General features: G+C 36.2%; 1 protein-coding gene across 1 annotated transcript in view; it reads left to right on the top strand.

Annotated features, from left to right (window-relative positions):
* Nucleotides 1-21,287, top strand: part of Arhgap15 (Rho GTPase activating protein 15) — a 229,172-nt gene that overhangs the window by 103,874 nt on the left and 104,011 nt on the right. The window contains exon 4 of the mRNA XM_059259133.1: nt 16,619-16,753. Within this exon, the coding sequence (XP_059115116.1) occupies nt 16,619-16,753 (135 nt within the window). The remainder of the gene's footprint in view (nt 1-16,618; nt 16,754-21,287) is intronic.

Raw genomic sequence — 21,287 nt, forward strand, 5'->3', positions numbered from 1 at the left:
TTAATGAATAATTTTGGGCTAGATGGTGGTGGCTCATGCCATTAATCCCACCACTCAGGAGGCAGAGGCAAGTGGATCTCTGTGAGTTTGAGGCAAGCCTAGTCTATAGAGTGAGTTAACATCCAGGACTGTTGCACAGAGAAACCCTGTCTCAAAAAAGCAAAGAGAGAGACAGAGACAGAGACAGAGAGAGACAGAGACAGAGAAAGAAAAAAGGAAGGAAGGAAAGAAGAAACAAAGAAAGAAGGAAAGAAAGAAAGAAAAAATTTTGGAAGGAAAGAATCAACCAAAATGAAATATATATGAAAATCCCATTTGTAAATGTATTACTTTGTAAGCTAATTTTTTATTTTATTTTGCATTATTTATTTCTCCTTTGCCTTTTGCCATCCATACCTTCTCATATACTCCTCTATGCTTTCCTTCAAATTCATGACCTCTTTTTTCATTAAACATTATTGCATGCATATATGTATATATAAATATAATGCTAAATCTCACCAGTTCAGTCTTTACAATGTTACTTGTATGTGTGTTTTCAGGGCTGACCATTTAGCACTAGACAACCAATTAGTGTGCTCTTCTCTGGGGAAGACCACCACTCCTGCTCCCAGTTTTCCTCAATTATCTATAGTTCTTTATAAGGTGGAAGCCTTGTGGACTTTTCCCATTCATTTTGGCATGTCCATTGGTGCAGTTCTTGTTCTGTCCACATTTGGGCAGTCATGTTGTAAGTTAATTTTGAAAATAAACTTAAAATAGAATAATTATGTTCTCATTGCCAAGACTTAAATGTGAGTGATGTCTTCTCTTTCTTGTCTTCTATATTTAGTAACTTTTTCTCCCACTGTGGCTTAGGAAGCTTCCAAACAAATCAATGTCCAAAAGTAACTGTGATACTTCTATTGGGAATATGGAGAAGATAATGTCTCTATATCTTTAAACTCTTCAAATAACAAATATCTAGCTTAGTTTCTATGGACTCTCAATATATATGTGTGTGTACACACTGCCAAGCACCATGTGTAATACACAATAAATGTTAAAGGTTTCTGGTACAATGTCATTGACACTGTTACTGCTCTGCTGTTATAGTTTGACTTTCACTTCCCTCATTATTTTCAAATTCATCTATTAGAGTTATACTTAAATCTCCCTATATCTATTTGCCATCATTACATAGAACTGTTACTAGTATCTCTAAACTAAACTCATTATCCCTAGCCTCAAAATATCCAAACTGAACAAAATTAAAATGCTACTTTTTCCCAAGTATCATGTATGACTGTGTTGGTGCAGCAGCACTCTTTTGGCTACAATCAACAGAGTTTGACTTGATGTTCTCTTCCCTTTACCACACCAGCTTGAAATTGGAAGACCTCACACCTATGTTCCTTGATGTCTTCACTAGGCCATTGTGAATTCTACCTCTTACCTCTCAACTGAGTTCTTACATTTCAAATAGATTTATCACCATAATATACAACCTGATAAGTGCTGTTTCTCCAATTTTTTGAGGGTTCCTTTATTCCTGAAGGGAATATATAACCTCTGGTTATACTTGAAGTTTTCACTGACCTCTAACAATCTAAGTCATTATGATTTTTCACAACCTGCCTTACTAACCTTAGAGAGGTTTCTTGCCAGTAATCAAAATTTAATCCACTACACATCCTTTTGTAGACCAGTGGTTCTCTGACTATGGCTGGCATCCAAATTGCCCAGAGGACTGTTACACCAGAGTCCACCACTACACTACGGAGATTCCAGACTCAGTAAAACCGATGAACAACTTCATAATTTCCACTTTGAGTGATGTCCTATGTGGTGCATCTATACTGACTCCAGACCACATCTTAATATCTTGGGTTTAGCATATCCTTCTTACCCCATCTCAGTCTATCAAAGGCATATATACATCATGACAGTATTTGCCCAAGAGTAGCAGGAAGAGTACACTTCTTGATATTAGAATGGATAAAGGGTCAAAGTTTGTATCTTAGTCCATGTTGTGCTTCTATAACAGAATACCATAGACTGGGAAATTTTAAATGAGCAGAAATGTATTGGATCAGGATTCTAAAGGTTGAAAAGTCAAATGCCAACTACCAATACCTGGCTAGGTTCTTTTGCATGATCACATGGAATCCAGAAGGGCAAGTAGAAAGCAAAATGGGAAAAGGGGTGCTGTTTTATAATGGCAGTGTACTGGCTAGTTTTATATCAACTTGACACAAGCTGGAGTCATCTGAAAGGAGGGAACCTCAACTGAGAAAATGCCTCCATGAGATTCAGTTGTAGGTAAGCCTATAGAGGATTTTTTAAATTAATGATTGATGGGGTAGGACACAGTCCATTGTGGGTGGTGCAGGTGGTTGTGGGTGTATGAGAAAGCAGTTTAAATAAGTCAAGAGGACTAAGTCAGTAAGTAGCATCCCTCCATGACCTCTGCATCAGCTCCTGCCTCCAGATTCCTGTTCTGTTTGAGTCCCTGCCCTGATTTCCTTTGATGATCAACAGTGATGTGGAAGTGTAAGCAAGTTAATAAATAACCCCTTTTCTCTCCAACTTGTTTTTGACCATGGTGTTTCATCATAGCAATAGCAATGCTAGCTAAAACAGGCAGTGATCCAACCCAAAAGTGTGGAGCCCTCATGGCTTAATGCTGTCTTAAAGAATTCATCTTTTTTAGAGTAGGTTAGAATCACAATTTAATTTAAATGTGACTTTTGAAAGAGACACATTAAAGCACCAACACAAAAGGATCAAGGCTGCCTGGACTTTGCCACTAAATGTCTGAAGGAATTGAGACAAGTTGCTTAATCATTGAGCCTGTGTTTTCTGTCATAAAAATACATAAAACATATTAATATAAGTATAAAATTAATAACATAAAGAGACACTTGGAACAAAGACTGAGAAGTGCACAATTACTACTGTTTTTGAGAAAGTCACTTTTTTTGTTAATAGCAAAGCATGTAAAGTTTTGGTTTATTGAAAGTATCGATATTTTAAAGAATTAATATAGTTCTTTAAAATGGACCTAATGGATTATGACCACTTAACCCATTGTCTCTGTCTTTTGAATGTAATATTTTTATTAATTCTTGGAGAGTTTCACACATGTATAAAATTTATTTTGATCATATTTTCCCATATCTCCTCTTAGATCCTTCTGCCATACCTCTCATTTTCGTGTCTTCCGTTTATTATTATTCATTTTAATAATCCAGAGTCAAATTTATACTGCACATAAGCTCATGTGGATGGAGCATGGTTAACTTACCAGGGACCACAACCCTTGAAGAAAAATGGTTCATAGCTTTAATGGAACACTTCACTTAGGCATAATGATGTTTAGAGTTTGTAAGTTTAATTCCTTCTCTATATAATAAGTTCATTGGAAGGAGAAATAACGTCTTTGTGATTGCTCAGAAGTAACTCTGGGTTCAGCTCTTTATAGAAATCCAGTAAAAAAATGTTTTTAATTAAATTGAGATTGAGAAAAGATTGCAAAAGGATCTTAAGTAAGTAAAAATCTTCTAAACAATAAACAAACCATCAATTTATTTCCCCTTCATCATAAAAATGAATAAAAATGAGGTCAATCATTAATAATACATTGAAAGTAGGTTTGCCTTTCCCTTTGAATTTTCTAAACTCTATAATTAAAATGACTTCAAATTGGAAGATTGTAAGGAAGAAATTAATCTTATTGGTAAGTAAAAAAGCAAATCCCATGGTTGATGATAGATATGACCTGTTAGCAACAGTTCCACTTTTATACTTTCTTTTGTGCAATCAGCATGTGGAGACCAGCATAATCCAATTAATTGTAATTCCCCTTTGTAGAGTCGGTAAAGTAGCTCATGATACTAAAACACCATTGAAGTCTTATCATTGGTCAGATAATCCAAATGGATTCTCGTTTTCAAACTACCAGCAGGTCTTTATAAACTTCTGGAAAATGAAATATTTTTGCTTCCCTGAACTTACATTAAATTCAGTAATGGCCTCTGAATTTTAGTCTTTTGTAAATGCTATCCACCATTTTTTTTTTACTTCTCCTCTTCTGTTTTACAGTTTCAGAAATACATCTTTGTGTTCCTCCATTATGACTTAAAAAAAAAAAACAACATTTTCCACAGTTAATAAACACAGCAGTCTCTCACCTAAGCTATTTGCTTGTTGTGTCTTTTCGGCTACATCACTCATCTTCCAAACTTGCACTCACTCTGTCCACCCCCACACTGCTACTATAGTCCCTGTTTAGAACATGGCTGCTTTGCCTATAATCATGCAGATTCTTTCAGGTCTTTTTAAAATTTCTTTTATCTTTGAGATTATAATACAGTTACATCATTTCTCTCTGCACCATCCTCCTTCTAAACTCCCCCATATACCCCTTCTTTCTCTATTTCAAATTCATGACCATAAAATTTTTTATTAATTGTTGTTACATGCATATATAAAATCTGCTCAGTCTGTACAGTGTTCTTTGTGTGCATGTTTTCAGTTTTCAGAGCTTTCTTATTCTACCACATCCCCCTCCCTCCCTCTTAATCCTCAATACCTTGAGATATGGAACCTATCTTTTTATGTTCTGTAACAACCCATGACTTACCCAATGTGTTGTGGTCTGTTTTGACAAACTATTGCTTCTACTCGGATCCATCTTCATTTATGGCTTGTCTTCTCTCCCAGCCCATGCCCCTCCTTCATCCACCTAATTATCTTCTTTGAAACAGTTATCATGTAAAAAACTTCATGCACAAAATTTCCTCTGGCCGCCACCCAGATGAAGCTGGCTAATCATCTTCTATGTTCCCTTAGCAATCTACATAAAATTACAGCTTACCATGTGCTATTATTTTGTCAATTTGCCTAAATTTCTTGCGTATTGTAATACATGTAATGGTAGATACTCTATATTTTCTTTCACATTTCTAAGCTCCACAGCTGACTATAAGACTAGCATAAAATTTGATTTCAAGTATTTGATAAGGGAATGAATATGTGGATGAATGACTTATATATGTCTTCACTATTGGTTAAATCTATGAAAAGTAAACATGATGAAAAGAACAGTTCACCATGCTCTGTGAGTATACACACGTCTGTTGTCATTGTCATAGTATAGTATCACTGCCAAAGGATGTTAAATTAAGATTGATGAAGGACTGCAAAAAGATATATTCTGATCTAATAAGAGAAATGCATCAGGTACTAAACTCTGTGGATAGGAAAGTTAATCAGAACAAATTTCTTTCATTAATAAGAAAGTTTTTGAGGGAGAGACATAGATAAGACAATTTGGTTCAAATGAGTAGTAATACTTGTGGAGAATGGTGGAATTATCATGGTAGGATTAGAAATACCATAATAAAGGTGGATCTCAACCTAAGTCATGGAAGTGTCTATTTCATCATTATATACTATGAATGGCTTCACAGCTATAGGCAAGAAACTCAAGCCATCGGTCACAGATTTGCTTAGGTGGGAAGAGAAGAAAACCTAAGATTTCTCATAGTTACAAAAGCTTGTACTGTCCTGCATTTGACACAAAGCTTACTCCATGGACTGACCACCTGTGCTCTCTAACATTGGTGGGCATGACTTCCTCTGCTCCTGAACTTCAGAGTACATGGTGATGTCAGCTTCCTCCACTGACTGAAGGTGCTAATGTCAGTGTGCATGTTAAAATTTGCTTTCTCCCCTGATGTCCTCTGCTTTCCAATATCAGAGTGTGTGTGGCTAAGTCAGGTTAAGTATATCTTTTCTGTTGGAACAAGACATTTTTATATGCATCAAACCTGTCTGTGCTGCCTGCAAAGACATCTTAGTGCCAAGAGGAGTCTTGAGATGGTAGCAGATATTTAAAAAAAAAAACACTGTAGATGACCCTTTTTCTTGAGAGTTTACTCAGTCATTATCACCATCAACATGGTCTTTGCTTAGAACGCATTTATTAAGTAACTAATTGAGCATGGATTTACATTAATGAAGCAGATATAAAATTAAAAGGGGTAACTCTTTCCACAGAAACAGTACAATTTTAATAGAGACACTAACAAGAATCAAAATTCTGGTGACTTCAAGAGATTATAGATCATTTTTTTATGTCTTTCAGTCTTCATTTTCTCCTACATATATTTCTTGCACTTAGTAGGACATCTGACACTTATTAGGTGTTCATAAATTGCTTCATGATTAAATATGTTAAACCAATTGTCTTATTTGATCTTATGCTATAATGCTTATATTGACCTACAATGGTGGAATGATGTTGGTTTTTTTTTTTTTTCATTTCCAATACACCATTTTCTTTTGTTTGAGTGTTTCCCTTTTGTTTCTTATTTCTCAAATATTAACAATTCTTGTTAAGGGAATGACTTCCATCATTAGTAAATATTGTTGTTATGTATTAAATGACCATTAATTGTATGCAAGCTGCTGGATCATTTTAATTAATTAGATATTGAATCCACCTCACCACAGTCAGAAAGCCTATCATCAAATCTGACAAGAAATGTTTGGGAAGATGTGGATAGAAAGGGACCTTTATTTACTGTTTGTGGAGATACAAATTAATACAGCCATTGTGGAAATCAGTTTGGAGAGTTCTAAAAAATAAAGAAAGAATTACCAAAAGATCAAGCTATTTTATTCCTAGCAATATACCTATACAACTCCATACTATACCATAGAGATGTGTGTACTCCATGTCTAATGCTGTTTTTTACACTATAGCAAAGCATTAGAACTAACCTAATTATCAACCAAGAGAATAATGAAAATTTCATACACACACATATGAATACAGGAAATAGATAGGAATTATGAAAGAAGATATAAAGTTAATTGTTTTCCTAGTTCTAGCTCTCATGAATTTTTAGTTTTTTGGGTGGCAAATAAGTACAATATTTGTTAGTGAAAATGTAAAATCTAATGTGACACTCCACAACTTCTGTTCCAAATGACTAATAAAAGTGTATAGAAGTTCATTGAGATAAAAAGAGTATGGGTCTGTTTAATTTTGGTGTGTGATTTTTTTTAATTTTCAGGTTTCTTAATAATAAAATCTATACTTTGGTAATGCCTATTAAAGTTTAAATACATATACAAACTTTAACATTGGAATTAAACAGTTAGGTGTTTGCCCTACTCATATGGGTATTTACTGACACAGATATAAAATTATGTTAGTACATACACAGTCGTGATGGGATTTATGACTGGGTAAGTGAGTTATATAATCCACAAAGATGGATATGTAGATGAAATAAACAGAGAGCTAGTATTAGTTTTGAATGACCCCCAAGATATATATCTAGTGAAAAAATCAAAGTGCAGAAGAATATATAAATCACATTTTGTTTTTTGAGAATGGTGGTAGAAAGTACTACTACCTGAGTGCAGGAAATGTCTTTGAAAGGAGACCTAAAGAATTTATAGTATAAGTTTTTCCTTGTGGTTGTAAACTAAATAACTAAGAAAAGATGAAGCAAGGGTGCTGCAGTGTACTCTTGCATATACTATCAATCGACACTGGTTCAATACATGGCATATATCAAATCGAAATGATAATGTGTTTAAATAACTGTACTACATAATTCATATTTTAAAATTATGAATTTTCCAATACCATATCATCAAGTGCTTTGAGAATCTTAAATAGATTTTTGTTTCATTAAATTTTTGCAAATGATCTTGTGAATCTTTTGTATGAGTTATCATTTTTTAAGTTACAAAAGGAAAGAGCAACAGGGCTATTTTATGTCCCACATCTTTGAAAATGGGAGTGATCATCGTGTCTCTATATTTAGGCAAGCAAACCTCGCTGAAGGTAGAAAAACACTCAAACTTTTCGTCTACAAATATCAAAACAATCAGTTATTGATAGTATACTCATCCACTAAAGAATCTATTTAACTATTCAGGACATCTGAAGAGTCATATTGATACATAACTATGACAGTTTTGTTCTGTAGTTTCAAAAAAAGTGTTGCAGTAACCAAGTTATCCTGTCTAATATGCACGCTGTTGTGAATGTTATGAGTCTCACAAATCATTTTTGTACCTGTAGACCTCTGACTATCCTTGTGATATGAAGTAGAAAATTCACTTAACTACTCTTAGGAAATAAATTAATCAGTATTGTGTAGGTAAAATAATTATTATTTTCACTTTATTTCATAACTATCATACATTTTATCTGGAAACAAAATGTTTGAATAAATGAAAGTGGCAATATCTAAATCTACAAATTTTGTTTAACTCTTCTACTTTATTGAAGTATTATTTCCAGACTAACTTCTAAATTAACAAGTTAACTTCTAAAGCAAGTCCCTATTCTGTTCAATGTTCCCATTTCTCACCTAACAAATTCCAACAATATAGTAAGGAGAATAAAGAAAGCCAGAGTTTTATATTAGAGTCTGGAAACATTTGCCACTGGCAAAATGAATAATATACAAGTAAACCTTCTGGTAAAGAATGGTGAGTCTATACTGGTCCATTACATATAGAACCTTGCTTAACTCATATGAACTTAAAAGTTCTCAAATGACAAGAGACAAAAGCTCAATGTTAAGTAACATCCTTGTGTGCACAGAAGGATTATCTGTGTATAGCCATTTGTAGGAACTGACCCCTTAGGTTGACATTAAATAATGTAACATGAACTGGATGGGACAAATGAGCAATGGTATCATTTAGAGCCAACATGAAGCAAGCTGTTAAAAATGATTGTTAAATTTTATCCTACCCTTCTCTACCCTTTGGAGGCTGTAATATGTGAAATCATCCATGGAATTCAAGCAAATTTGGAATCTATTTGGAGAAGACAGTCACATAAAATGAACCATTGTGTATAATGTCTGTAGAGTACAAAAGGCCTTTGACTGAATGGAAATAAAAGCTGCGTTGAAAGCTCTAAGTAAGAAGGGCATTAAAGAAATATATATTGGCACCAAGCAATACATCAGTTTTTATGATCTAACTCAAAGAAAAACCAGTTTATTTTTGGTGGTGTTGTCAGAATCTATGCAGGACCACTACTTTCCAGATGCCTAGAGAGGAGTATCTTGACGCCCGGAGAGAAATGTGACGTCAACCACCACTTTTTATGAGATGACATTATGCATGGAGTTATGATGATGGAAGGATGTTTTATGTTATGCCACTGTAAATTAAAAATGCAAAAGGAGTGCCATATTTGCTATACTTTCTGTCTGTGGTGCTTTCTTCCCAAGTTTAATCTCTACCTGTTTGCTATGTTACTATTTCATCCAAATGAATCTTGATGATTTCATAAAAAGAAACGTCACATTATCAACTTGCTTCCAACACTTGGTGTGGTAGAAGACCACTCTACCTGCTTCAAAGAGATGATCTTAGAGATTTCATATTATGCTATGGCACTGTGTCTGTGGCTTTGGCATCTCAAATGACTTTCAAAGGTATAGATGCAATATAAAGTAGATGGAAACAAAGTCAACATTGGCTGCCAGAATATCCTACAGAAAGTGAAGGACTTTCTCTTTTGTTTTTTGAAATTTTAGCATTTCAGAAAGCACCTATTATCTCCTTGGTTCCTTCTTCTTTCCTACTTCAGAATGGCCAAATGGAATTGGCTGTGTATACTGGGTGGCAGGAACACCTGTTTCCTGTGTAGTTCAACTATTTTCAAAAGTAAGACTTCTAGCAGTTTACTGGGGATTTTTGTTATAAATTAGGAGGGATGAAAAGTTTTGGAGGATTTGGAGTACAAAAATTTCACATCTGAAACTAATTTCTTCCTTCTTTTTTGATAGATGCCATGGCCATAGACTCTTGGCTTGGCTTGGTAAATTTTTTCACACAATCTTAACTGTTCTTTGGTTGTTAAGACTTCACCTTTAGGATAAGCAAAGTATTTCTGCTCTAATAAATGCATTTGTGGGAAAAGGGCTGAGTAAGAAAATGGTAATTGTATTTTATTCCTTGGCACCCCAAAGTGTATTGTATATATTTACAGTTAGGTTGTGGTGAAATAGGCAAGCAATTTTGAATTGTGGCTTCAAATTATTTCTTAAAATATAAATTTTATATCATTCATCTGGAATAATCTAATCAGCTTTATCCTGTATTTCACAAGTGTGACATAGCCCTTGTTTGAGGATGTAATCTAGGAACACAACATTGTCTTTCACTATGTAAAACCTTCAGCAGTTCTAGTAGTTAGCTTGGGCTACGAAACTTCCACTAACTGGGTGGCTTAAATCACAGTAATTTACTTCAAAGTTCTAGAAATCTGAGTTTTAAACAAGACCAGGTTGTCATCATCCAAAGCATCTATCCTTGATGTTTGTTATATAGATATATCCATCCCCTTTGGCATCTCTGGCATCTCTGGCATCCAATGTCTCCTGGTCTTCCCCTCAGTACGTTTCAGTCCCTTATTATAAGGACACTACTCATATTGGATTGTCATAGTGTTTGGAGTCCATGTGACCTTATATTTTTATTACTTCCTTAAAAGACTTGTCTCCAAATTGTTATATTCTGAAATACAAGCATAAGGCCTACAGTACAAAAATATGTAAGTTTGAGGATTCAGCCTGTAGCATCATGTACATTTCGTAGTGGTATGTTTGTTGACTGAGTTTGTCCTACTGGTCTTCAAGGTCAGCAAGTGTGATAGAAAGGATGGACATAAGATGTGAAATGTTAGAACTTGGTCAATACTCACTTTAGCAATGGTTCTGAGCACCTGGTAAAATCCTCTCCTTTGAGAAACATAAGGCAGTCTGCCAGCTGCAGCTTCCTAAAGCACACAACATAGTGACTAGTATCCAGTCTGTGCTCAGTCCCTGTTTGTGTAATAAAAATTAAGTGAACAAACAAATTAACTGGCCAACTGGCCTAGTTTTCTAAGATAATGTCCTCAGTGCATTCTCAGGCTATAACCAGTGTGTGTGGTAGAAAGGGGCTTCTACTTGGACAGCATAGGAAGGCACTGCTTTGGCATAGAGTTTATATCAGTATTTTGACCCTGTCTAACCCACCAGAAATCAGATCGAACTGTCACTTTGAGTAGATAACAGGAGAGATTCACATCAGTGACTCAACTGACTTCCTCTTGATCTAGTCCTTTAAATACAATGACCTAAATAGAAGCTGTATATTTATAGACAAACAGTGCCATTTTATCCACTCTAATATCTAACCTTTTAGTTTTATTTTATAGCCAAATATTATATATAGATTCATCCTCTCTGGCATCTACAATGTGACATTCATGCACGCAGCAGGCATTCTCAATAAAGATGTGGCTGTGCTGTGGTCCTTGGCACTGGGTGCAGATGCCACATCCTTGATGACATGTTCACAGTGTATTCTGTTCTTATTGCTCCATTAATGAAATCAGAGCTATTCTTTCCATAATCTGGATTGTTTTTTTTACCCTTTTTCTATTATGATAGTAAAGTAAAAGTTTGAAAGATCTTTTGAAAATGTCACAGAAACGTTACGAAGTAAAGGGTGAAAAGGGGGACATTTGATTTTTAAATGAGCAGAGAAGTGTCCCTTTATACTTGTGTCAGTATTCTGTTCTGGATAATTCTAGTTCTCCAAGCCCACATTTTAACCAAAATTAGGTAAAAACAATTTAGTTAAACTCAGACCTGATACAAAAACTTCTGCTTTGATTTATCTACAGAACTATATATAAAGGTGTAGCAGGAAGTTGGTGATTAAACCGACAATGATACTTAAGTGCTCCTACTTCTTTGGAAGCTACAATTGCCCATCTATGGCCATCAGAGATCCATCTTACAAGTCTCTGCCATAAGGAAAGTTGCCCTTAATTTTCTTAGAAATGATAGATTTTTCTCTTTCAAACATTTTTTTGCATGCACAAATATTTTTTTCCTAAAAATAGATAAAATATACTAAGACTCCTTCACAGAGAGGCATTTCAAAACAGCCTTGTTAGAATAAAACATTTTTTAAGGTAATAATGATCTCATGAAACTCTCATAGCATTTGGATCCTCGATCTTAACATACCTGAATTACATTATATGTTTTATAGCCATTGACTAAGATATATTTAAAATATCTTGAGTAAAGGGCCAAGAGAACCCAGGACAGATTTTGAGTAGGGATATGAGATATCTTGAGTCAAGGAGACCTTTTCCCAGCATTAGTTTCCAGTGTGTAAAGTTGCTGATGACCCTGTATGGAAAGCCATATCACACTGAAATAATTTATCTAAACCAATTAGTATGGTTCATAATGTTCACTCAGTGTTTTCATTGCCTTCATCCTTTATGTATTTTGCCTATAAGCCTTTATTTACCTTGCTCATCATAGTTGTATCTTGGATGTTTGTTTCTTTATAACTTCAAAATGCTGTATACACTTTCCAGATCGATAGCAGCATTTGTCTCTCTAACCATCTTCGTTTCACAAATAAATGAATAGATATAAAATGTATCAGTGGTGAATCAGGCCTAAAAAAGATGTTTTTATATATCCATATAATTTGTTTTCCACTCTACCATGTTTCTTCAACACCTCATCATATAATAATCTGTTTCATCTCTGACTGTTTCATAATGCTGTTTCCTTTTATGACTAGTTTGTTTTGTATCTGCTCATAGCCTCTCAATGATTGGGAAATGACTAATTATTGGAGTTAGTTTGTAGATAAAAGCACAGTCTCAAATAAGACACTTGGGGATAAAATGCAAAAACCGCCATTCTGGAAGTCAGGTCAGTCTCCTAGCGCTTCACACTAATTATTTGCCTTTTCTTTCCTGCCAGATGACATATGTACAAGTACAGTGATTTTCAACATAGTGGCAATGTAGTGGCTCCTTATCTCAGTTTCACTACCTGTCACTCCTAAGAAAATTCCTTAAGCTACTCGCACCCCTTTTATCCTCTCTATAAAATGGATATCATGCCAACAACAAATCTACTTCATTATATTACCTACTTATATTAAATTATATCTAATTGCAAAATGCAAAACATAGTGTCTTGTAAGTTAAGTGCTACATAATTTTCAGTTGTTATTTTTGTTTTAAACACCTTGAATATAGTTATATGAATTTTGTTATATAAAAGGTTTTGATTTTTGTCATTAATTAAAAATTACAGTGCTGACAAGATGGTTCAGTGGTGCTTGCCATACAATCCTCATGACCTGAGTTTGATTGCCCAGACTTGCAGCAGAAAGAGAGAACCAATTCCCACAGTAGTCCTCTGACCTCCAAATACATGCCATTGTATGTGTTCACCCCCTCCCTCCCTCCCCCACACACAGTAATAATAATTTTAATAAAATCAAAGTATCAACTCTAAAGTTCCTATTAGGGAAATCATAGTATCTACATACAGATAGTTCCATGGATCCTTGTCCACATGAGGTACATTTCATAAGCACTGCTTGTAGAGGAGTGTCCATAGACCCTCAGCCTCCATTATAGTCCTGCCAACCAGGAAGAGTTTGGAGCCCCAGAAAACACTTGGTATGTCTGACAACATTTTCTATAGTCAACCCTGGGAAACGTAGCTCGTCTCTAGTGGGTCAAGGCCAGGGATGTTACCTCTACATCCCAGAATGCAAAGGCAGCCCCATGAGGAAGATCATCCTTCCTCAAGAGGCATGGCCACTGTTGATAAGCCTTACATTCTTGGAAAAAAAGGAAAGTCCAGTTAGAAATAATACAAATAATTCTATGAATATTTTTTTGTATTTGTATTTGACCGTATTCTTGTCAATACCAGGAAAGGGTTATGATTAATTTTTCTTGAGAACAGGCTGATTTTGTGAGATTGCAGACTATTTGGGCATAATTATATGTTTAAATGAACCACCATGGCCTTGAAAGCTCTACCTTGAGACCCTCTGGATTACAAGCAATCTGATTACGAAATGCTGGATATAAAAATCCGTTAGCATATTTCAAATGACTAATGTCAACTCTTGCCATATTTTTTTATTTGAGCTACTTCTTGAAGGTTATAAACTATAATTATTTTTCTTAAAATGATGACTACTACTGATATCTAGATCTATATTAGGAATTTTAGCGTAAGTGACACAAATTAACAATAGTACAGCTTCAGGCTTTTAAGCAGACATGATGAAGTGGCACTCACCAGTCGACATACTCTTTTTCTGCATACTGAAATGCTTCCTTTTCACATTCACTAAAATTTACCGATATATATATATATATATATATATATATATATATATATGAAAGTGGCTAACATGAATGGCATTTTCCTCAAGTTAAATAGTTATTTGTTATTCTTGTTGGCTTTTTGCTCAATATGAGCATGCTTCTTTTGACTCTGAACATTTTCCTTTAGCAGTCTCTAATCTACTCAGCACAATGCCATTTCATGTTTTACTTTTCTAATAAAGTTTGGAAGTTGTGTGCATGTGTTTGCCTGCATGTGTGTGTGTTGAGGTTTCCACTTCAAGTTCAGTGCCAAAGCTACAGTACTGATACATTTTCTAAATGTGTTTTAAGCAATAAGTTGTACAACATTTTTAGAACATGTGTTAAACTATTTCTCTAAGAATGAAGCTCTTAACAAAACATAAGCACTCTGCATGAGATCTTAGCAGCAAAGTGCTTAAAAGATAAAGTAAGAATTGGTACCATGGGAAGAACACCAGCTGTAGAGCGCACAGGTCCATTATGAGAAGTATGGTAGTGGGTAGGGAGAAAATGATTTAATCAGGAGTAAAACCAATTTTATTATAAGGGCACGCAGGGGGTGTGGCACCATAGTGAGAGGGACATTTCAAAATATCTGACAGATTTCAACAATGTGAAAACCCCGTTCTTTAAAGTGACAGTAACTCCCATCAGGTCTTCCTTTTTGATGCTATTGTTAACAGTTGACTGTTTAAAGCTGGCCTGCTAAGATGCTGTCGGTCTATTTCAATGGTGTGCAGGCAAATAAAAGACTAATTGTTGAAATACAATCAATCAAAATGATTGCAGGGCAGAGAGAAGGTCTCCTCTGCTGATTTAGTTGTGGGTCATATTAGTGTGTTATGATGGAGGTAGGGACTATGATTGAAAAGAAGAGGGAAAGAGTCCCTCTGATATAAACAGATCCACCTCATCCTCTTTTTTTGAAAACACACTACTGAGCAGGAATGTCACTTACAAGCCCTGAAAATTATAGTCCATTAAAAAAAATATCTGACAGTGATGTGGGCTAATATTTTTAAAAGGATATGAACACTATTAACAAAACAGCTCCTGCAGAGAATCCCTACAGTGATGGTTCTCAGCTTTTCTTTTTTCTTTTCTTTTTTTTTTTTTTTTTTTTTTTTTTTTTTTTTTTTTTTTTTTTTTTTTTTTTTTTTTGGTGCAAAATGCTCCTTGGCATTTGTAGAACTCACACTGTGGGGGCATGTGACTGTGAGCTCAGTGATCATCAAAATAATGAAAAAAAATTCCAGTTAACAAAATACCTGTAAGTTTTTAACTAGGATTCTTGGATTTTTCAGTTAACTCCATATTGTACCCGATAAGCTTTTGCTCCTTTAAGCCCAGAATCAAAACATCCTTTCTATGTAGCTTATCCTATAGATCATCAGAAATGTCATAGTATCTTGCTTCCTCTTAATTATATGTAAAGATGTCACTTCTGGACAACAATCATCCCTTCCTTTTATAAGAATGATCCTAGATTTTCCTATTGAGAGTTAAAGGGGTGTGTGTGTGTGTGATAATAACCTAGCCCATTTCCTTGCTACTGAACATTCACTTTGGCACCTAAGTTCTTCAGTGTCACTGTGGCAACCCACTCAGGCTTCCCAAGTAAATATTTTTGTTGTTTCTAAAGAGTTCGTTAGCATTTGTGGTTTGTCTTCAGCGCGTTATCATTTTGGCAGCTTTGCACAGCCTGCATGGGCCAACAGGGGTCTGTCTAATATTGTTGCTGGGTACATTTTCCTCACTGAGATGAAAACTGAAGAAAGATGTTTCTGAGGCAGTAAGAAGAAATTAATATCCTTTCTCTCCCATATTCTATTCCTTGCTGACTTTAGATTTAGGCAAGGAAAAAAAAAAAGAAGAAGAAAGAAAAAAAAGTGTTAGCCATTATTCCCTTGTACATAGCAAGGCTAACACATGTAAAGCAATAACTCGTTTTCTGTTGCTGTGTTTAGCATATGTCTCCTGTTGGCTCAGCAAGGCCTTCAGGCCGGTCCCTTGAGCCAGCCATCGCTGGCAACTCTTAGCCCCTCGGCCTCAAAACCAAATAGCTTTGAATCATGTTGATCCGTGATGCTAATTTTCATACTGATGCATTATGGGAATAACTGTATCTGACATACTGTGTCAATGGTACTGTCTCTTTGTGTCCCTTGTTTTTTGTTAGCTGCATTCCTACAGATGGCATTCCATTGAAAATGTTCCCTTCCTACAGAAAACGAGAAGAAAAAAAAAAAAAAATCCGTGCACAGCACCAAACCTCTAGGTGCAGAAGGCTGTTAACGGTTGCTGATGATAGTAGGCAAACATTAACATAATAATTAGTGTCTTGTAATTGTTTCATTAAAACCAGTTGTTCCATTTCTCCTCGTGTTTTCCCAGAAGAGAAGCTGAATTTGGATGACAGCCAGTGGGAGGACATCCACGTCGTCACCGGAGCACTGAAGATGTTTTTCCGGGAGCTGTCTGAACCACTCTTCCCTTACAGTTTCTTTGAGCGGTTTGTGGAGGCAATCAGTAAGTATACCTCAGAAAGGAGCCGGGTGTGGTAGAATGAATAACAATAATGAGATCGATACTGATCATGACGACAGAAAACAGAATGTGTGCCCCATGCTCATATCTTTATCCTTTAGGTTTTGTCATTTGGGTGGCTTGTTTTATTTCTCACCCTGCAATATTATCTGAGCTTTAAAACCAAAATTATTCAGACTGAAAAAAAAAAGATAGAAATCTATTTAAGGCCACCAAATTTAAGCTTTCACAAATGAAAATAGCTTCTTCTGCAATCTGCTTTAAAGGGGTCATCTCTTGTACTCCCAGCCCCTGCCTTTATATTTTCAGAATTGCACTGTTTGCAGACAAAGAGGTCTTGCAAAGGAACCTAAATATATTAAATATTGTGTTTCATTAAATATGTGTTAAATCATCAGCTGAAATACCATCTTCTCTTGGCTCCCTCATTTGTTCCCTCTCGAGCAGCAGTACTATCTAGAGTTGGCTTCTGAGCAGTGTGTAATGTTAAATGACAGCAAATTTCTTTTAATGGGTGACATTACCGGACGATGAGTTACATCCCTCCATGAAGCTTCTTTTTCTGATGTTTTATTCTCTCATTTATCATACACAATCTAAAGTAAAAATGATATGAATGAATGAGTGAATGAACGAAATCTTTTACTGCAGGAAAACTTTTGCTGTAGATCCTTGGAAAAACAAATACTTGAATATCACTAAATTTAATATCATAGGGTACATTTACTATAATTGTGACAGCTTGGAAAATGACTCCTGGCAAGCAGGCTGATATAAGAAGGAAAGAGAAAGAAAGAAGAAAGAAAGGTAAAATTAAAAAGCTTGCAAGCCTGGCAGGAGCTTAATTAAAGTCCCAACAAGAAAAATCTCCAAGGAAAGAAATGCTCTCCTTAGGAGGGCTGATCGTGGATGCTGTGTGTGAAGGGTTCCCAGTAGTGGGAATGAGGAGTTGGGGGCCAGTGCTGGAAAACGGCCTTTCAATGGGCACTTTTATTCTATTTTTTATTGGGAAAACCTCTTTACACTCTTAAAACTTTATGAAATGAGATCGATCGAATGAAGACAAGGGTTTCTCTCTCAGTCTCTCATCTAGCCTGCTCACAATTTTAGATTGTCTTGTTGGCTGGCTATTATTTAAGGTAGTAAGATTAGGTGAGCCTGGAGTTCTTATCCCTTCTGGAGAGCAATGATTTATAGTTCCCAGGTTCTCTAAACTACAACTTAGGAGGAATAATGAAGAAAAAGTGAATAAGCATGACTCTCATTTGGTGCAGTCTGAAGTTCTATTCTAGCTTACACATGTATATCCACTGAGAGAGCAGCATTCTAGGAGGAAATCTGAAAGACTTTTGTACAGATTCCTATCTTTAATTGTGTATTTTTAGTAATATGTATGTCATAATGTGACCTCTATAATCTTAGGCAGCAATGATCTCATCTGAAAACATACTTACATATCTGCTGAGTGGGGAGTAGTGTATAAGATTCTAAAAAATTAAGCTTCCTATCTCCTTTAGTTCACATGATTCCAAAGACACTAGCAAGCTATGCCCATAGGCTAAGCATATGGAAAGCAGGCACTCAGAGCTCATGAGTATGTGTCCTTTGAATCCCCATAAGCAATATGATGATGTCTGGGATATTTTAGACTTAAACTCAAATTGGACATAGTTTCAGCAATACAGGTATGATCAGAACTGAACAGAAAAGATAAGGCAGGCAGCAAGCTCTTAGGGATGGCTGTAAACAGTTATAAAATAGGTAATTGTCCAAATAAAGAAGAGCATGTTTAATAAAGTCCTTTTAAAAATTCAAGATGTTGTACACACACTGGCAGTGGCTTTCCAGGTGATCTGTGTTGAGAAAGCAATATGAAAATGAAGAGATGGAATATGTCTCATTAAAGTCATATGTTGCAAGCCCAGGATGATGGTACTGAGAGGAGGGGCCTTTAGATAATTGAGTCATAGAGCAAAGCACTCCTGATAAAGTTAACACTCTTTTAAAAGAGGCCCTAGCAACAGTGACGTAGCTCAGTAGGCAGAGTTGCTTGCTACCAAGCCTATAGACTTGCATTTGATCACTGGAACCCATATGGTGGAAGGAGAGAACTGACTCCCACAATTTGTCATCTGACTTCCACACATACACCATGGCACATTCATGAGAACACACATACACACATAAATAAATAAATAAATAAATAAATAAATAAATAAATAAATAAACAAATAAATGTGAAAGCTATGGTGCACCTTTTTGTTTTGTTGTTGTTTTCTGAGACAGGGTTTCTCTGTGCAGTTTTGGTACCTGTCCTGGATCTCGCTCTGTAGACTGGACTGGCCTTGAACTCACAGAGATCTACCTGGCTCTGCCTCCTGAGTGCTGGGATTAAAGGCATGTGCTACCTCCACCCGGCTTATGGTGCACTTTCCAAAGGAAGTTTAAAAAAGGAAGAAAGAAAGACAGACAGATAGACAGAAAGAAAGAAAACAAGACCAAGAGAAATGCCTTACCTCTTCTAATCCTATGAATACACAGCTAAACATCACTGTCAGCTGCAGCAGAAAATGGGCCCTCAGCATCCTATGCTATTGTCTTGGTCTTGGATTTCTTAGCTTCTACCTACAATTGTGGTGTATACATTGATAGTGTTTATAAGGTACTTTTATAGAAGGACAATTAGACTAAGATTCTCAGCAATCTTGCCTTAACTAACCAAGAATACCAGAATGTCACTGTGTGATGTACAATATGTGGGGACTAAGCCATAGGATAGAATGATTGAGAATATGCTGCAGTACTCAACAAATCAAGACACATGAACTGTGGTAGCTTGAAAGAAAATGGCCCCCAATGGGAGTGGCACTATTAGGAGGTATGGCCTTATTAGAGTAGGTGTGGTTTTATTAGAGTAGGTATGGTCTTGTTGGAGGAAGTGTGTCACTGTGCAGACTGGTTTTGAGATCTCATATACACTCAAGATACTACCAAGTGTTTCAGACTACTTCCTGTTGCCTATGAGTGAAAATGTAAGGACTCTCAGCTCCTGCTCCAGCACTGTATCTGCTTGCACATCACCATGTCACACTAAAATGATAGTGGACTAAACCTCTGAAAATATAAGACACCTCAATTAAATGTTTTCCCTTTATAAGAGTTACCATGGTCATGGTGTCTCTTCACAGCAATAGAAACCTTACAGGACCTCGAGCATACTAGTTAACTGCTCTGCAATTGAGCCATACACCCAGTCCTTTGTTATAAACTTGGGGTGAGCTCTAGATTGCAATGCTAATTTAAATATCATTCAGGTACAAGGAAGTGGTCACTTTGATCTTCAGTATGGGAGAAGACACACCAGAGAGGGTGCATTTACTACACTTGGCATCATTAAGCTTTAAAAAAGCTTCCAAAATTATGTGGACATTCATATGCAGGCATAGAAGAGTCTTGGATTTCATCAGAGCTCACATTGCAATGTTTTGTGAAGCTATAATAGTTACAAGGTCACCAAATCCATGCAGAGTTAACTTTGTTCAAAAAGAGGTAAAGCATTTCAGGAAACCCAGAGTGTGCTGTGTGTGCTGGCTGTGTCTGGGCCCCGTTGCCCACACATCCTTGCCCTGCTGTTCTTTGTGCTCTGTGCCATTATAGGATTGGCCCTAAGCAGAACTATTTCATAGGTATTCTTGGCAGCTAGCAGCTGTGGCAGAGAGTGGACAACCACTGGCAGGAAATAGCAGGTAGAGGGGTGTGATGGTTACTGTTCTCACTTCTTTAACCAAATTCCTGACAGAAGCCACAAAGGATGAAGGGTAGAAGGTACAGTGCACCACGGTAGAACAGACTTGGCCGAGTGTATAGTGATGGAAGTACACAGCTAAGGCTGGCTGCCTGGGTACAAACCAGTAAGCAGAGAGACTTTGAGCTGAAATCAAATCAGATATAAAACCTTCAAGGCCTCCTCCCAGTTTCCTACCTCCCCTGGTAGGCATTACTTCCTCAAAGTCCATAACCTGGCTGTACTTGGGTATCATGTGTTCAAGCTATAACCTTGTGAAGGACATCTTACATCCACGACAAGGAGGGAGGCCAAGTCCAGCCCACTTAATGGTTTATCCTCACCCTTTGCTGTTACCTACCTCACTGCCTCAGTGGCCTTTTTGCATGCAGCTTCGGTAGACAGGACCACTCCAGTCCCAGCCTCCATCTTATGATTCAGACCCTTCTGTCTTTGCCCTTCCACTTCGGAGGAGCTAGGGGCTTCCTGGCAGGATGAATTTCTGATTTTCCTCACTCATATGTTAGCTCTTTCATCTTTGGGGTAAGTATTTCTTTGCATTAAATTAATTTTTTGTTAGTAGAAATGATTAAAATGGTTTCTACTGTTTGGTAAGGCATGGACAAAACACCATTCCCATCAATGCCACAGTTCATGTTGTCATAACATTATTTCCATTTTCTCTTTTACTACTACTAAATCCAGTTTACTAAGACTTAACATTTTTATTTG

Source organism: Peromyscus eremicus, chromosome 4 (genome assembly GCF_949786415.1).
Source record: "Peromyscus eremicus chromosome 4, PerEre_H2_v1, whole genome shotgun sequence".
Classification (NCBI taxonomy): Eukaryota; Metazoa; Chordata; class Mammalia; order Rodentia; family Cricetidae; genus Peromyscus; species Peromyscus eremicus.